The 19,042-nt window shown below is 29.4% G+C and overlaps 1 protein-coding gene across 1 annotated transcript in view; it reads left to right on the top strand.

Moving 5' to 3' along the window:
- Positions 1–19,042, top strand: part of LOC136976631 (rab GTPase-binding effector protein 1-like) — a 33,194-nt gene that overhangs the window by 1,813 nt on the left and 12,339 nt on the right. Inside the window, exons 2-8 of the mRNA XM_067271971.1 lie at positions 10,860–10,962; positions 11,036–11,108; positions 16,381–16,498; positions 17,363–17,584; positions 17,661–17,755; positions 18,251–18,437; positions 18,502–18,548. Coding sequence (XP_067128072.1) covers positions 10,860–10,962; positions 11,036–11,108; positions 16,381–16,498; positions 17,363–17,584; positions 17,661–17,755; positions 18,251–18,437; positions 18,502–18,548 — 845 coding nt within the window. The remainder of the gene's footprint in view (positions 1–10,859; positions 10,963–11,035; positions 11,109–16,380; positions 16,499–17,362; positions 17,585–17,660; positions 17,756–18,250; positions 18,438–18,501; positions 18,549–19,042) is intronic.

The following is a 19,042-nucleotide window of genomic DNA, read 5'->3' as shown; positions in this document are numbered from 1 at the left end:
ATTTCAATGCTTGAAACTAAACAATATTCTGTTTAAGTCATAAAATGAGTGCCTGTCCGGATAAATATGTAACAGTTTTTTTGTATAAGAGTTTCATAAACATTATTTTCAGTGACAAAATGTTAATGTTTGATTAAAATTCTTCTTTTGCAGTGTAGAAACATGTAAATCCATATTATTTTTAATAAAACATTTGTCACTTAATGCAGCAAATTTGTGTTTCACTTTAATTTTTTTGTGTCCGTATAAATTTGAAACACACCTTAGTTATGAAAGAAGAAATGGGGATACTATAGATTACCACCTATGGAATTTCGAGACTTTGAGTATATTTCTGAACTGAGGGGACTGAGATGAGTTCAACGATACCCTACTTTTGGACCAGAGATGAAAAATAAGAAAGTTATCATACTTTTTTCCGTAGATTGCATGATGATTGGGAGTTGCATCGCTCTCTCTGCTAAGCCTATCGCATGTTTAACAGGCAGTCCGGCAAGTTGGCCATATATACCTTCGACAGAGGCAGATGTTGATCCACGAGCACACTGATCGTCTGCAGTTGGAGTTAAGTTTTTTTCGCACACCCTCGCGCTCCTCAACCTTGGGGCCTACGGCCCCTCAGCCGCCAACAAACCTAACCTATCCCTCCGGGAGATGACCTCACTGCTAGGCGGTGGAAAAATCTGAAATGGTGAGGAATGCACTGTGAAAGGCAAGAAATTGTAAATATTATAACTCTTATTTTTGGTCTCTGGTCCAAAATTAGGGTATCGTTGAACTCATCTCGGTCCCCAGAGTTCAAATATATACTCAGTTCCGAAATTCCATAGATGGTAATCTACAGTACAGCCGAAGAAATTAATTTTTCATGCCAGATTCTTATCATATTAAAGTTTAAAAGCACTATCTATTGGTGTTAATAAGGTTTGGTAGAAGTGCATCTAGGTAGCCCCAATGGCAGTACTTCCAAGACTGTGGCATTTAATTATTTAGCCCACGTGACTATGCCAGCTTCGAGTAGCCCACTTGACTGTTCGTGGAGTACTTGATGTTATATAGTTTTAGGGGGCCCCCACCCAGGCACTGAGGTGCGAGCGATAGCAAGCACCAAGGCGCATGTCTACATGCAAAGCATGTAGAATAGGCGGTAGACTGATGCATGTTAAAAACTGACCTTCTTGCCATAGGAGCTACCTAAGTGTAATTTTATCTAAGGTTTTTATTAGTAGAACAGATAATAAATGAATGCAATATGGTTGTAAATGCCAAAAAACAATCTTTTCAGGAATGGTAAAAACACTTTTGTAGTGAATGAATTCATTTCAATTTTACAATAAAATGGTAAAAAGACTCACTCGATTACAAATTCTCTGGAACATCAAAATGATGTAGATATAAGCTGTAACATTTTAAGTGCAAAAAGTCACACGACTTTTACCTTGGTGCCTGAAACATTATAGCTTCATATAAATTCAACTTCAAAATACAATCACTTATAGTGCCAATATTGCCACAATATTTTTGAAGCAGGAAAACATTGCATTTAGAATTCAATTCTTGAATAAAACATATTTAGAGAACGGCATCTACAACATTATGGCATTGCATGCTTCAAATATTTCACAAGCACTTTCGACTTGTATAGAATGTCTTCTTCTTCAGGTGAAACGAAAACAAATGCTGATAGACAATGCATTTAAACTTTTATATGACATGAATAGTTATTTTACATAAATTTTATATTTTGGCATCACTGTATTTCTTGGTTTACTATTAAAATTATATACAATAGAATTTTGTTAATTACATATGGAACCAGAGTGGTGCCAGTTTAAGGGACTTTTTTTATTTTGCAAAATAAAGACATTCACAGATACCGAAACGAGCATAAATTCCAATAATTTTACTCGTATAAATGTTTTTGTCCATTTAAAATGGACATCATTAGGTAATTTATATAGAATGCAGAACTGAACAAAAGTTATATGCATAGTTGCCACTCTTTGGTCTTTTGGGCTGATGAGTGAGATCTGCCTCTGAAAACAGTTGTCAGCTTGTAAGTCTGAGCTAGAAAGTACATAACACCTTTAATGCATGTCTTCAAAAACATGGATTTTTGATATACTAAAAATACTAAAATCCCAAGTTTGTTTGTATGGTGAGTGTTTTTAGAAATTGTGCAACATCACATTTTCTTTGAGTTCATCATTGCCAGATGGATGAAAATTTTGATGGAAGCTTCAAATTTGTGATTAAGTTATGAAAAATGAATTTCATTCTAAAAATTTGCCATATACTAAAGGTTTTTGTATCAAAATATCATTCCACAGTATAAAAACCAATATTTGTAAAATTCTGGATGATTTCCAAAGAGCATAGTTTTACTCTAAAAAAAAAAAAGAAAAAATGACATTGGAGGAGAAAATTTTTTAATCCAAAAGTGATGACCTGAAATTTTGCATCCAGGATCCTTGCTTCAACCTAGTTTCATTACTACTGCTGGAGACACTTTGCATACTACAAGTTATAGCCCATGTAAATATTACTTATAAACCAAACATTCACCTAAATAATCTGACTATAATTCTGTAATTTTAGTAATTAATACATTAATTATTAAAATTAGCGGAATTATAGCCTGATTATTTAAATGATTGTTTGGTGATATACAGATTGGGTTTCGGGATGTTTGTTATACTTATATATAATTACTTATGAAATCAAAACTTTAAACTTTTGGTAAGTCTAGGAATGACTTTTCAAGTTCATATCCTGCTTTAAAGTTTTCTTTTTACTTCTTACACTTTAGCCAGATGCCTCAATAAAGCATGTTATTTCTCATGAATTGCATTCTGGATCTCAGGATTTTTCATCTTATATTCTTATAGATAGAGTTTACAATCCTAAAGTTGAACCCCAGTTATGTTTCTCAATTGCATGTTTTTCACATCATTCTAAAACACTTCAGTTATACATTTTTCATTTATACATCATATTTTTTAGTACAGGTACTCCTCACTTTACGACCTATCTGCTTAACGACCACTCGCACTTATGACCAATTGAGCTTCGACCTGCAGTTCGGGGAATTCCCTTTCTCAGCTTGAGTGTTGATCAGTGGCGAATGGTGACATATGCACTAAGTGTACTGTATAGTCTTATAGTACTATAATAGGCTAATAGCATACTATAATAGTCTTTCTATGAATAAATTGGAAGTTTGTTGCATAATTTGGATAATTTTACAACAATCCTATATTCCCGGCACAAGCTCCTTGCTTATCGACCAATTCACTTCACGACAGAATGGAACTCGGTCATAAAGTGAGGAGTACTTGTACTACAGCACTTTTTTTCACTTATACATACTTTTGCTAATGATAAATTTAGCTTATCAACTGGATGACTTTGTTCAATATAATAACTATCTATAGTCAATATTTATGAGTAATAATAATAAATGTTTTTGTGTTGCTAATATCATAAATATGAGGATAAATAAAGTAAATATACAACTGAGACTGATAGTAAATGATTTTTATAAACAGATATTATTATCTCTTAGTTTAAGCTATCTGTTAGTGGTTTCCACTTTCAGTTTGAATTAAATAATATAGAGACATCTCATTTCTATTAACAAATTTTATTAAGCAAATAAACATTGTTTTTCAGTTTCTCATTCATTTGTAATGTTTGCTGTCAAGGTGAGCTAACTTTTAGAATGAGTTCTCATTCTTTCATGTGACTGGAATTTTGGCAGGAGGAGACAATTGATATCATGTACTGTAGCAATATATGATTTTACTCATTGTACCATTGTGTGTAAAAACAAGAAACAAGCAAAACTTGGTCAACTTTTAAAGAGTACATGACTTAATTTTACACTGTTTATATGTTGTTTAAATGTATTATACAGATAGTAAATTAAAACTTTGTTAAAAATTACATTTTCAAAATCAGCTATACAGTATAATTTGTAATGTACAGTACCATAGTTTTGTGATGACTATATTCACTCTGAAAAAAATTCAAATGTAGTTTCACTTGTACATTTTTCTTGCTTACACGATATTTTCAGTTTCCTTGAAAAATGAATAAATTGGTTTGACTGTAGGTTAATGTTATTTTCATTGATAGGAAAGTTTCTCAACATTATAAATGATCTTATGCTGACAATATATCTTGCATTATACAGGGTGGGCCAGCGAAAACGAAACGGCAGAGTGTTCGTCCAAGCAAAGCGCTCGGACAGGTCGATTTTACTCTCGAGGGGACATCTTTTGCAATAAAGTTTTTGCGATTTTGAATACAACAGACGACAAAAAATTTTAAAAACTCATTTATTTTGTATTAACTAAAAAAGCATTTATTTCGAAAAAAATGATTGTTTAGTTAATATTCAGAATCGCAAAAACTTTATTGCAAAAGATGTCCCCTCGAGAGTAAAATCGACCTGTCCGAGCGCTTTGCTTGGACGAACACGAACACTCTGCCGTTTCGTTTTCGCTGGCCCACCCTGTATAAGTATTTTTAGCTACTTTTTGTAAAAAGGAAAATATCAGATTTAAAGTGTTTTAAAGTTTCAATTTGTTTTTTTATCTTTAAATATTCATATATTGTAGTGAGTTAGCCAACATTATAACAGCAATTTTTGGGAAAAGATGCATTCCTGGGTATATAATTCCTTTTGGATTCTTTGTTTATATAGCAGCTGCAACTCTTGCGAGATCTGATGGCTTTTGTTAGAGATTAAGCATTTATATTTTGGCAAGATTTTGTATACTTTATACCAAATAACCATTTTTTATCATTTTATTATATATATAATATTGAACAGTTTGCTTAAATCATGTGAATAAAATTTCTTAATTTATTTTTCTCTCTTTTTATCTCTTCCCTTGCTTCTCCTTCTGCTTCTTCCGACCCGTCTTCTCTTGGATTTCCCTCTTTTACTAGAACCTATGCGTTTGCGTTTACGGGTTACTCGACGCAGAACAGGTTGTCTTTGGATTCTTTTCAAATAATTCTCGCCACTTGTAAACACGTTCTTTAAAATGCAGTCAAGTTTATTATCCAGAAGACTCCTTGTAAGTTTTGGTGGACCCCCGTCCATTGCAAAAGATCTTCGATTTTCTTTTCTTCTTTTATTAATGGGAGAATTGTTCGTCATGATCTTCAGAATTCTAGAAGCAGAATTTTTTATTTTTCTATTAAATATCAAGTAAAACAAGAATCAATTAAATAAAAACTGATAAAATAGTTATTTAATAAATTATTTAAATAGAGAAATATAACATTTATCTACATCAGCCTCAGATTATCAATTAAGATAACCTGAATCTTTGTACAATATTTTAAAACATTTATAACAAAAAAGGTTTGTTTTGTAAATAATATATTCATATGAATTCATTTTTTAATTTGTAATTAATTACTCTTTAAAAAGAAATGTACTATTAATAGTAAATTTAAACAAAATGATTAACTAATTAATGTTTAAAACTCATAATTATTAGATTTAATTAAAATTACATTTATAATTAAAAGTACTTTTGAGTGTCATGTTGTTTCTGTTATATATTTTAGTTGAAAAATATACAAAATATATTATTCAGAAATATGTTATCTTAACTTTAGATTTAATTTCATAATGGTAATCTGAAAATAGTAATTAATATTCTAGAATAAACTTCACACTTTAATGTTTGAAATATATTATCAGTTCATTTGTTGAAGAATATTTTAATAAAACGCATATGTTGACCCATTCCTAGTGCCACTGAATCTGATTTAAGTTGCCACACCATACTTCTCTAACTTCTCTATTCTGAACACTGCTACTAAATACTCTTCATTGTGATGAAGACCCTGATTTACATGTATTTTTCTTATGTTATAAGATTCGGCATAATAAAGATTTGTATATTTGAAAACATTGGACTAGAATGCTGTTTGTTATAATAATAAACAAAATCTGTAGCCAGGGATAATGAATTTAAGGTCATATATCCAAAGCGGCATGTTGGAACAATTTGTCCAGCATATTGCACATTAAAATACAACTTCATTTATTTTTTTACTGTATTAATTTCAATTTATCACAGTTTCAGGTTTTTATTTTTGTTTTACATTCAATTTGGGTTATGAGACATCATCATTTTCTAAATTAGTTTTTCTTAATTTCTAATAATTAAAATACACTCATTTTATTCTTTAAAAAATAATTGTTCAAACTTTAAATCTTTGGTGTATATAAATTTTTTTTAAGGTTAAATATGATTATTTTGGCATGTACACTCAAAAAACTTTATCATTTCTGGTGTAGATAATCCATCTGGGACTATTTGGGGTGGAGCAAAAATTTTATTTAAAATGATAAAATTATAGTATGTTGTTTTATGTGGGGGTTGCAGTTCACAAGGTACTACATAAAATGAAATTCTCTGTAAATTTGTGCTCTTCTCCAAGTAGTCTCATAATTGCCTAGATCTTAGTATCTGCTGATATGCAATTCCAATACAACACCAACTGCCATAAATCGGCTAACTAGTTAGCCATATAGCAGTTGATGATGTATTGGCTTAATGTTATCGGGTTTAGTGTGATGTTTATTTGGATATACAATTCCCATGTAAAACAAAACCCTATTGTATTTATGAATAAATAAATACTACTCTCAGAAAAAAATTAAGATTAAAAATTTTTTCAAGCAATGTTTTTTAATTCTAATCAAAAACAACAAATGCATGATTTAACATTGATACTTATTTCTGTACTTAATTAAGGTAATCTTACAAATTGGTTTCAATTTTTTATCTTTAAATATTCATTGTAGTGAGTCAGCCAACATTACAAGTATAACAGCAATTTTTAGGAAAAAGCATACTGAATGAAGAAGCATTTCTGGATGTATAATTCCTTTTGGATTCTTTGTTTATTTAGGGATTAAAATTGTAAATTTATTTATGTGAGTAAATAAAATTGTAAAATTCTCTGATAAATGTTTTTATTAGATTTAAAATATATTAATATGCATTAGTTAGTAAAAGGCTGGCCTTATGTACTAAGTATGACAGCATAGAGAGGACTGAACTGAACTTATAAATTGCTTTATATCTAATTATTAAATTAACCTTAATTAATATAGCTCAATAAATAATCTGGCAGATCATTTTGTAATACTAATTGAGTAAGGTTAAACATTTGGTTAGAAGTAGGCAGTTAAACTGCCATATTGTGATAATTTAATAATTACAAAAATAAGTTAATTTTTGATTTAAATTTAGAATATTCTGAAAGAAACAATTGACCCAGAGTGGGACTTGAACCTGCAACTCCTGCTTACCATGCAGATGGTTGTTAGCTATGCTACCTGGACCTCTGTCCAATCTTTACTTCCAGAGTTATTAAATTAATTTAGATATAACCCAAAATGGTAGTATAACTGGTAATGCATCTGCACAGTTAGCAGAAGTTGCAGGTTTAAGTTTCACTTGGAGCTGATGTTTTTTTCCAGAATATTCTGAATTTAAATTAATTTATTCTCTAATTGTTGAATTTATCATGAGATTGCAGCCTAACTACCTATTTCTAGTTAAATTTCTTTATATATAATTATTAAATTAGCCTTAATATCAGGGCTGCGGAGTCGGAGTTTTGGTGTTTTAGTCGGGGTCGGAGTTGTCAAAAAATCCGCCAACTCCATCTCCTTTGTTACTTCCCAACTTGTTATGTATATAAAACAGAAAAGTATTGGAATCATGTCAAATTTGACCCTCCAAGTTTTTTGCAAATTTACATGTTTGGAGACTCCTGAACCCAAAAAACAATGTCAATTAAAGGGGAAAAATTTGCACATGTATGTATGTGTTGGTGTCTAATTTGTTTAATTTCTTTATTGTCTGTTCTGAGATATTAAACAATATCTTAGAATGGGTAAAGTTTAAGAAACGAAATTTGGCACTGTAGCTTGTGTATAAAGGGCATTAATGCTATTTAATTTTTTGTTCTTAATTAAAGGTTGACAGGGCGGAGACATAGAAGGAGTTGTGTGTCATATCTTCAGTGCAGTCAAACTTAATGAATATTTTACTCATTATTAGTGCTCTCAATTTTTTAAAAATAAAACTCATCTCTATTCAAAATTAAGCTTTTTGTCATTTTATAATAGTACAGTAAAATCCGTTAAGATGTTCTCACCAAAGATATTAGAATGTGTATGGGGGCACAATTTAGTTCAATCACTTTGAAACTTAATAACTCCTGTGTTAAACCATCCAACTCCAATTTAAAAGCCACAGAAGTTATTAGGCTTCAAACAAAGTGAACAAACTCATCCCTCCACACAGTCTAACATCCATACATACAGAAAAAAAACTGAATCTTTTGCATATCTTGACATTTCAAGGTGTCCTGAGTCCAAAAATGTAAAAATTTTGGAGGGATCATTTTTTAACCAATCACTACACTTTCCCTCTGTTATATATAACAGCAGCCAGAAAAGTAAAAATTATTAAATACATATTTATATATTGACCATGTCCTTACTTAGAGGAGTCTTTTAGCTTTGGAATAAAAAGTTTCTACATTCTATCTTTATTAGAACTCTACTTATTGAATATTTTATTATAAGGTTATGTGATGACATCAAAATCTCCAGATCTATATTGGTAACAAGTCTGCCCCTGGTTGGAGCTGGAGTTGGAGTCAGACGGTAAGGCAAAGTTGGAGTTGGAGTCATGTAAAAATCTACTGACTCCGACTTTGCCTTACCATCTGACTCCAACTCCGGCTCTGACCAGGGGCAGAGTTGTTTTAAAATAGCAGGAGAATTACCTGCTTAATTAATATAGCCCATAAATAAAAGACACTGTCTTATTTCAAAATATGTGGACTCTATTTATTGTAGTCAGATATTGGTAGCAGTTGTTTAATGTTATCAAAGTTAGCATCTTGATAAATTTAATAATTCAAAAATAAATTAATTCACACAGGTTCTAAGAGAAATGACTTTACTTTTTCCTACTGAAAATAGGTTTACACACTATTTTGGATGATTTTTTAGCTTGAATTTGATACTCTCTAGCTCTGTACATTTGTCTTTGTCCTAATTAATGATGAAGTTTTTGACATTTTCTGCAATAAGCTTTTTTAAACATGTCAATTTGGTAATTCTCCTGCTATTTTAAAACAACATAGACTTAAGCTAATAACATAAATGCATAAAATATGGCATAATTATGGACAGAAACAGAAAATTCTTTTGAAGTTCCCTCTGTAATCAGAAATGTCAGTCTCTCCATTCCGAGCTGCAATGGGGTTTTGTAAATATGTTATTTTCACGTACCTCTACCTCAGTGCTTTCATTGCACTAGTTGCCTATCAAATTATTGTATATGTATTTTAAAATTGTTTCAAATGAAAGCAATGCAGCTGTCTATGGGCCTTCCCTTTCATCCCCTTTCTTTCCTATCTTTCTTTATAATTTCACCATCATCATCTTCCTATAAAATACCTTTCTTTTTCACTTTCACCCCAGGCAATACATTTGAGTAGTCTTGGTTTCATCCCCTATCTGCTAGAATGTAATCAGAAACAAAATTGAGTAAAGCAAGTTTCTTCTTTTACACATTAAAGAATTTTTTATTGAAGTGTAACTAATAGGAGAAGTTTCTTATGATGATCAATGTAGCAGGACGTTGTACCTTGATTTGAAAAATGGTGCAAACTCTTCACTGGCATATGTAAGAATCAAAAGTTGTTAAAATCTAAATGTGATATAAACTTTAATGTATGTATTAGCTTACTTATTATTACAGTTTACCAGTTTTTAACATATTTCACTTTGCTGTTTAAAACTAGGCTTTTGTCAATTATATTAATGACAAATTAATTTGTGAATCAGCATTTCAGGTCTAAATTATGTATCTTGTATCTTCAAAACAATTTATGAACATTTATGAGCAATTTCAGACAATTATTTGGTAAAGTCAAGCGTGGTATTTAACTAAACTATTTCTTAAAATCATTTTATAAACAAAATAAATATCAATACATTTAATTTTATTCCTGAAATTTTTTGTCAGGTTTTTTGATTTAGTATTATTTTTGTCTTTGACAGATTATAACTAATGTAAATTAATAATTGCACCTCTTATTCATTTACATTACATTAATTTACATAAACTCGTATGTCTTACAAGTTCTGCCTTAGGATATTTTTTGAAAAAAATTTGTTGGTAATGCCAAAATAACTACAATTTTATGGTTTTCAAAAGTTTCCATCTTAGGAAGGGTCTGGCTCTCTGAACTTATGAAAATTAAGGTTTTTGAGTATTTTTGTTTATATTTTGGAATAAAGTCGTAAAATAGTATTAAGTTATTTTTTATGTTTATTGTCATAATAATTTAATTTGACTTTTAATTATATTTAATTTTCAATATATTTAGCCTAATTAATGTGTTATCTTTATTTTATATATGTTGTAAATAGTCATGTTGCATGATGAGTTTGTTAAATTACAAAATATTTAAAAATATTTATTCATAATTTAGAATAAAGTAATAAATAGCATATAATAGTTTTATATATATATATATATATATATATGTCTATATATAAATATAAAACTATTGTATGCTAATAATACATGCTAATAACATAATATATATTGTGTGTTATTTGTTTCTTTAACAGAATTATGTAATATATATATTACATAATTTAACGGAATTATGTAATATATATATTACATAATTCCGTTAAATAATTAATAATGATAAGGTTGAATATTTGTTAAAAAGTAATTTTTAAATTAAAACAAACTTTTTTTTAACAAATTAAATGTTTTATTTTTCAGAAACTCTTAATGATATTACAACTAATTTCAAAGAGAATACACAAAAAACTAAAGCAGAAAATGAAGAAGTAGATGTAAAATTACAAGTTTCAGAAAATAAAATGTAATAAAATACAAAATTAATCAAATTTTAAAAATGATTTAACAAAGACTAATATTCTTTGTATTTTTTATAGATCAAATGAAGATGATCATTTTTGTGAAAGAATTATTACTTTACCTAAAGAAGATTCAGACTGTACACTAAAAGTAAGTTAAGGCTTTTATAATTAATTTATGAAATTTACAAATAATACACAAGTATGAACTTATGTAATCAATGTTTGTATATCGTTCTATGGGTGAGAAGATGGAGAAAACTGCAGAAATAACATAAGCAGTTTTTTATTTTTTGTAAACTGCAAAAATGTTAAATCAGGAGAAAGAAAAAATACTAAAGTAAAACTTATTAAAGCTTATACATGTAGTCAATGAACATTAGATATGTTTGGGGATATACAGACAATACTTAGTTGGAAAGCCTTTACTTTTAATTACTAAGGTACTAGTACATTTTTTGAGCTCACTACTCACAAGCTGTTCAGGCTTATTCTATGATGTTAGATGATACCAGCATGAAATGAAAGCTTCAATTAACTGTACTTTATATGCTGGGTTCTTTGCACTCTATTTTTGTTTCACCTAAAATATTTTGGTTGGATTAAGATGCTGCAGTTATGCAGGTCATTGCAATCTCTGTACCAATTTAGAAATAAGCTATGTGTCTACTATTAATGTTTGAAAAATACATTGTTGTTCTGGAAGATGAAATTGCTATTCCTAACATGCCAACAGTTGAAGGAAGCATTTTGCTCTTCAGATGATATATGGGCAGCATTCACCTTCAACGATATGCAATCTTCTCATTCCATGAGTTGAAATGCAATCCCAGATCATAATTGCAGTAGGATGCATTTTTTGGCATCAAATGAATGTTGCTTCTTTGTTGGGTATCAATGAGATTGTTATTTTATCACTCCAGATGACCTTATGTTACTGATCCATAGTCTATCCTTTATGATCACAACCATTGTACACACTTGGCCTTCTGTTTTTTTTATTAATGAAAGGCTTTTCACTGGCTTGCAAGTTCTTAAGCCATTTTCTTTCAGTCTACAGTTTACTATCCACTTGGAAACAGTAACTAAACTGCATAACTTTCTAAATTATAAATTTTCACTGTCAGCCATTTGTCTGTCCTTCCTTAATCTCGAGAACAGTGTTAGATAGATGAAAGTCAAGATCAGATATGGAAAGCTTAGAGGCAGGAGGCCCTGATTAACTATATGCAAACTTCTGGTCTAGACTGGGAGTTAGATGATTTCAATTCAAAAAATTTTCCCTGAATGGAGTTATGTAGCTGACTGGCATGATTCAGGAAAAGTATGACCTACAGGTGAAAGATACTACTAATTTGAGATGGAGAACATATATTTTAAATTAAATAAATTAAGAATACGATTAAAAGTTGCAGCCCAGCTTTGTGACGATGTCACAATAAATAAGTGCTTGTTTACATTTGTTTTTCAATTTTCAAAGCAGTCTTTCAAGCTCATTCAAATAAGATTGTGATGATTTCACATTTCACATAGTTTTCCTTGGTCTTCCCTTTCTCTACTGATCTTCCAAACTGTTAGTCATATTGAAATGACTATTGCATCTGTTAACTGTCGAATAGTGACTGCCACATTTCATGACAATTTGTTAATGGGACATTCATAGCAATAATTTTACCATAAGTAAGCACTTTGTCTTCAGACAATATACTTTAACAAAGAAATCTCTCAGAAGTGTAACACAAGACACTCAATTTTGAAATGAAACATGTGTCACAGACATCTGTTATATAGTGGAAATGAGCTGCCCAAGAGAGCTATAATGAATTGAGCTAACACATTTAACTTTCACCACTTCTGTTTCTTAAAACTCATTCTTTTTATCATTCTTTTGTCAACTGACAGTTCCAATATTACCAGGTGTATAAGCTTAAATCCGCTGTTTTCTAATAGATGGCGATAGTAAGCGTATTAAGCTACCGTGGAGATGCCATATTTTTTTTCGATGATTTTGACATTTGTCAACATTAATCAGTGCACATCATCAGCGATTTCATACGACATCATACATTTTTCCTTTGGTAATCATGCCTAGTTTTGTGCCAGAAAAACAGCATATGCGGGAAGCTCTGCTTTTCTGCTTCAATTTGAAGAAATCGGCTGCCGAAGCTCATCGAATGCTTCTGGAGGCCTATGGCGACAGTGCTTTATCGGAAACCACGTGCAGAGATTGGTTTCGTCAGTTCAAAGACGGCAATTTTGACCTGAGCGACAAGAAGCGTGAAAATCGGCCCAGGAAGGTTGGAGACCATCAATTGCAGGCTCTTTTGGATGAGGACAATACCCAATCACAAAAAATGCTTGCCGAGCAACTGGGTGTTACTCAACCAGCCATTTCCATGCGTCTACATGCCATGGGAAAGATTCAAAAGATTGGAAAATGGGTGCCGCACGAATTGAACGATAGGCAGATGGAGTGACGCCAAAACACATGCGAAATCTTACTCGTCAGACAAAAAAGAAACTCGTTTCTTCATCGGATTCTAACTGGTGACGAAAAATGGATATATTTCGAGAATCCTAAACGCAAGAAATCGTGGGTTGATCCAGACAAACCATCAACACCTTCCCCAAGACCAAATCGCTTTGGACAGAAGACGATGCTGTGCGTTTGGTGGGATCAGCAGGGTATCGTCTACTATGAGCTGTTGAAACCTGGTGAAACTGTCAATGCCCACCGCTACTACCAACAACTGATCAAATTGCACCGTGCTCTGCGTGAAAAAAGGCCAGATTATCAGCAAAGACACAACAAGCTGATTTTCCTCCACGACAATGCACTATCGCACTCGTCAACATTGGTCCGAAACTACTTGGAGACACTCAACTGGGAGGTGCTACCCCATCCCGCTTATTCACCAGACCTGGCCCCTTCTGATTATCACTTATTTTCGTCGATGGGCCACGCGCTCGCTGAGTGCCACTTTGATTCTTACGAAAATGTCCAGAAATGGCTTGATAAGTGGTTTGCCTCGAAAGAAAAAGAATTTTTTTGGCATGGTATCCACACATTGCCCAAGAGATGGAAAAAATGTGTTGCTAGTCAGGGAAAGTACTTTGAATAAATTTGTTTTTGCTTGCTATGAAAAAAACGTGTTTTTTTTTCTGACTAAAAATAGCGGATTTAAGCTTATACACCTGGTATGTATAATAAAAATAAATAAATAAATAAAACTATAAATCTTTTATAAAATCCTTTCAAACTTTTGATTATATCCATGTCTATCGATTTTAAAATTGATTTGACATTGAGAGGCAGAAACACTAGCTTGATATTGGACAAATTTCAAATCTGGGGATGTGCTGGACAGTTATCAACTAACAATAAAACTTTTTTTTTATAATACAATAAATATAAGTACAACTTTTAACAAAGATAAAACCTTTGCTTCAGTCATTTCCTTCCATTGTTCACACCATCAGCAGTTCATAAAAATTACAAAACTCATGGAGACGACCTTCCCTTTTAGGCTACTGCCTCCATAGTTAAAATGCAAAATATGATAAAAGTGTCCTCTGGTGTTCCTGCCACAATCACAATAATACATTTTAAATAAAACTAATAAAACTTTTGTTTCTCTTTGAATAGTTCCTTATTCCACTCACTTAAATACTGCTGAAAAATATCCAAAGCCACCCAGGCTTTTTTGTTTGCAGTATAATCTACAGGAAGATTCTTTACATTCTTAAAAATGTTTTAATGATTTTCTGATAACTAACAATTTTTTCATATTGGTTCTTGTTATATTTGCACATACAAGCACTATCAAGCAATTCTTTGATTTTTTTCCAACAGCACATTTTTACCCTTTGAATTTAAATGTGTAGTCAGGTGTCAGATTATGAAAAAGTCCCATTTCATTGGCATTGAAGATATCTTTGTCATTAAAATCTTTCCTCATTTCTGCACAAACATGGTCAATCCATTCATTTGCGGTTATTGGATCAGCAGATTGAGATTCTTCACTAATTTTTGAATAAACAATATTACGTCAGTTTTTGAATCAATCCAGCCAACCATTGTTGCATAGAAAATTGTTGCATCAAATTGTCTAGCAAATTTTTCTATTTGAGCCTTCAAGATTGGTTTATCTATTGAAAATCTAGCACTTTGTGTACTAAACCATTGAAACAGTGCTTCATTGATGTGTACATGCTGACACTTTCTAAATTGTTTTCTTTCAGTTGTATTTTTCTTCAGCGCTGATAGGTAGCCATCTTTATTTTTCCACAATATTGATATTGTTAAAGAAGACAAAGAAAACTTTCTATACACTTCTACATTTTTAGCATCATGTTCTAACTCATGAATAATATCTACTTCTTTATTCAGTGAGAGACATTTTGTTTTCTTCATAGACATGTTTCTCATATAACAGTTTGTTTATAACTAGTGTATATAGTAATTTTACAATTATAGTGATGATTAGGTAAATTGGTGGAGTAGGGCTGGAAGTTAGTCAAGAAAGAGGGAGATTGTTTCTAAAAAAGAAAGTTATGTGATAAATAGGCCTATAATTGATGCAAGTCATAAAACTAAGTAAACCTTTCAGATTTATTTCTTTTGAGGATTAAATACTGCATTTCCTACTACTAGAACAATTACAAATGTTCATGTGTTTGCATAGCTACTGAAAATTTTCTCTGTATATCTGTGAAGTATGCTTGTTATAACTGAGAAAATGTACGGAAATATGCATAAATTGAAATTGTTATGGTATTTTGCTCATTATAATCATAAACTCATTGCATCCATGTTCATTATAACTGAGTTCAACTGTAATATTATTAAACACTATTTTTTAGTTAATGTTACATTTTTTTTTTCTAAAACAGAATTTTATTACCATTATATTTGCATACTGGCATGTGTGGTGATAATATTTTTAGATAAACAGCACTGATTATGTGTAATGTATATTTATATTATTTTTAAAAACTGAATATATAAATGTATACAGTATGTATTATGCAACATAAATAAATAAAAACAATTTTTTTTAAAATTTATTTTGCTTTTTAGATCATATTTCAATTTAATGTTTGGTTTAACAATTGAAATCAAATATGTATATTTTGTAATTAATTAATTATTAAATTTCTCAAAAAAACTTTTTTATTTAAATTGTTTAATAAAATATCCAATTGTATATATATAAAACTTTAAAAACAGGTGTCTCATTCAATGAGTATTTATTGAATCTGAATGAATCATATGTCACATTTGTATAGAGTAAAGCATTATTTAAAAATGCTCAAATATTTATTACATTAATTTATAATTTTTGATAAGAAAAAAGTTATGATTTATATGTAAAGACTTTTTAAAGTAGTTACATTAATTACATGAATATTTTTTTTAATAGAAGAAAAATTCTAAAGAGGAAAATTCAAGTGATTTAAGTTTTCCTGTGAAAAAATTATCTTTAGAAGAAGTGGAAGCAGAATTGGAAATAACTTATTTAAAGGAAGAATTAGAAAAAGGTTAGACATTTTTTAAAATAGACACATCATCTTTCAATCCAGAAAAAATATTTCAACTTCAAGTACTTTTTAAAAATATTTGTGTGTATAAAATATGTTCAAGTGTATAAAAATACAGGCAAATATTCTATTTTTATTTTAAAAAATTTTTAATTCTCTAGAACAGCATGTATTTAAATATATTTTGCTTTAATTCTTGAAAAGTGTTGTGTGTAACCTGAGAATGATCTAAGGTGATGTGTCTAAGATAAGTAACTGGTTAAGGATTTTTTGTTACAAATTTTTTTAAATGTTTCTAAAATAATCAGAAATATTTTCTTATTATTTAATTATTGCTACTGAAATTTATTTAACTTATAAAAAAATTATAAAATTTCCTGTAAGAAGTTTCATTAAAATGCTAAATTACTGGTGCATATTATTTTTCTTTTAAATATAATATAATTATTTATAAAAGCAATAATGTTTATTTTGCTTTATTCTTAAATAAAAAATTATTTATATTAAAAATTGGAAATGTATTGAAATCGACATATTGAAAATTAAAATTATATAAACTAATATCTGATATTAGTGGATTTAAGAGCATCTTATGTTCTTTTTGTTGATTGTTTCTTAATTACATTCTAATACTAATCTATTTTTTTTTTTTTTTTTTTTTTGTGTAAAAAATGTTATTTGAAAAGTTTAAGATAAATGTTATATTTTAAATTTGTTATATTATTAGCAGAATCAAATACAGTTATTATCAATACATTGTAAAATATTAAAATATGACTCTTATGTTAGCAACATATTAATTTCTAAGTTTTTCTATAAATTTAATTTCTAGCATATGAATGATGAAATTTGTGTTTTTATTAGTTTCAGAACAGCTAAAAAAAGAAAAAGATGATAATATTACCCTTAAAATAATTTTAAAGCAAAATAATGATGGTTTCAAGAAAATTCAGGATTTATATATTCAAGAAATTAAAATGTTACAAAGTATTTTGAATCGAAAACAGATTCAACAATTATACAGCATCAGACAACAAAAAGAAAAACAACACATGAATTTTTCAAGGGACCCAGTAAAAGAAAGTAGTAAGAATTAAGACTTTTAATAGGTTTTAGAAATTGTTTTTTTAAATGAATTTTACAAGATTTTAATATATTTTAGTAACAGAAAGAATATCAAAATTTCAAGATGTACATAGTAATCAATCATATTCCCCATTATTAAGAAATTTTGAAGATTATCATGAGAGTATTTCTGTGAGTAGTGTTAAAATATTTGTTTTATTACGAATGAAATTCTTTGATACACGATAGTTGCTATGGAAATTGCATCACTTACGGTACATACCGAAAAATGTTCAACAGTTGTGCAAAGTAGCATATTGAATATTTAAGCTATGTTTGCAATTTGTAATGGATAAAATATCTACTATAGAGAAGAAATCAGAAGGAAAAAACTAGAAAAATATAATTTATTACATATGATGTTATATTGAACTTGTGTTATTTCACATCATAGTCTCATCAATACTGTTAATGAGCACTGTCTCAAGAACTTGTCATATAAATGATAAGTTCTTGGACATAGTTATGGAATAAAAGAAAAGTTTATAGTGTAAATAGGCCTGAAAAACATAACATCATGATAAAAGATTCTAAATATTAATAATAGTTTTTAACATTAAAATATCTGAGAAAATAAATTTACTAATACTGAACCTTAATAATAACATACAGTTGTATTGTTAACAGAAAAACAGCAGTTTACCAAGCAATTTGAATAAAGTGGGACTTTATAATTATCCACATGAAAAGACAAAGTTCAGATCAATTGGTAATTTGACTTTAAATAATGAAGAAGATAGCTCATCTCAGTCATCTCAGAAGTCATCTAAGAATGTTAGTAGTAATGAATCAGTAATGAGTCCTAATATAAAAGGTAAATTTTCTTATATATTTAATAACTTTACTTAATGAGATTGATTATGATGTTTTTTTAATAGAAAAAGAAGTTGTAAATAATTCTGATGAAAAACTGTTGCGAAAGGAGGTATGAGAATTTATAATTATACACACACCTATGAAAGAGAGAAAGTTTTTAAGTTATGGAAATTTTAATTAAATATTAAATATGAATATTTGTATTGTTAGAAGTTGGTATATTTTTGTTTGTTTTTAAACTGTACAGACTATACTATCAGTACATTTCTGATTTGTATAGTTTATAAATCAGGTTAGATTAAGATTTGAATGTGCAATTCAATTAAATTACTATAGGCAGATACATTCTATCTGAGATCCAAATCAAGCCATTGTGAATTTAAATCTCATTTCATTCTAAACCATATCTATTTTTTTAAACATTTCTAAATTGTTTTTTGAATTAGGAGTTTAATTTAGAGAAATATCCAGAGAATATTTGATTTCTAGAGTTGCATAACTTTTTTTGAAAATAAACAGTTTTTTTTTTTTTTTTGGAATTTAAAATGATAGTTCTAATGATTTAAGTTTACAAGATGCTTTTAGATAGTTTTGAATGAAATT

Source organism: Centruroides vittatus, unplaced genomic scaffold, assembly GCF_030686945.1.
Source record: "Centruroides vittatus isolate TY-2023 unplaced genomic scaffold, ASM3068694v2 contig_417, whole genome shotgun sequence".
In the NCBI taxonomy this organism is placed as follows: Eukaryota; Metazoa; Arthropoda; class Arachnida; order Scorpiones; family Buthidae; genus Centruroides; species Centruroides vittatus.
Note: the sequence above shows the minus strand (reverse complement) of the source record. Positions and strands in the feature narration are given on the sequence as shown.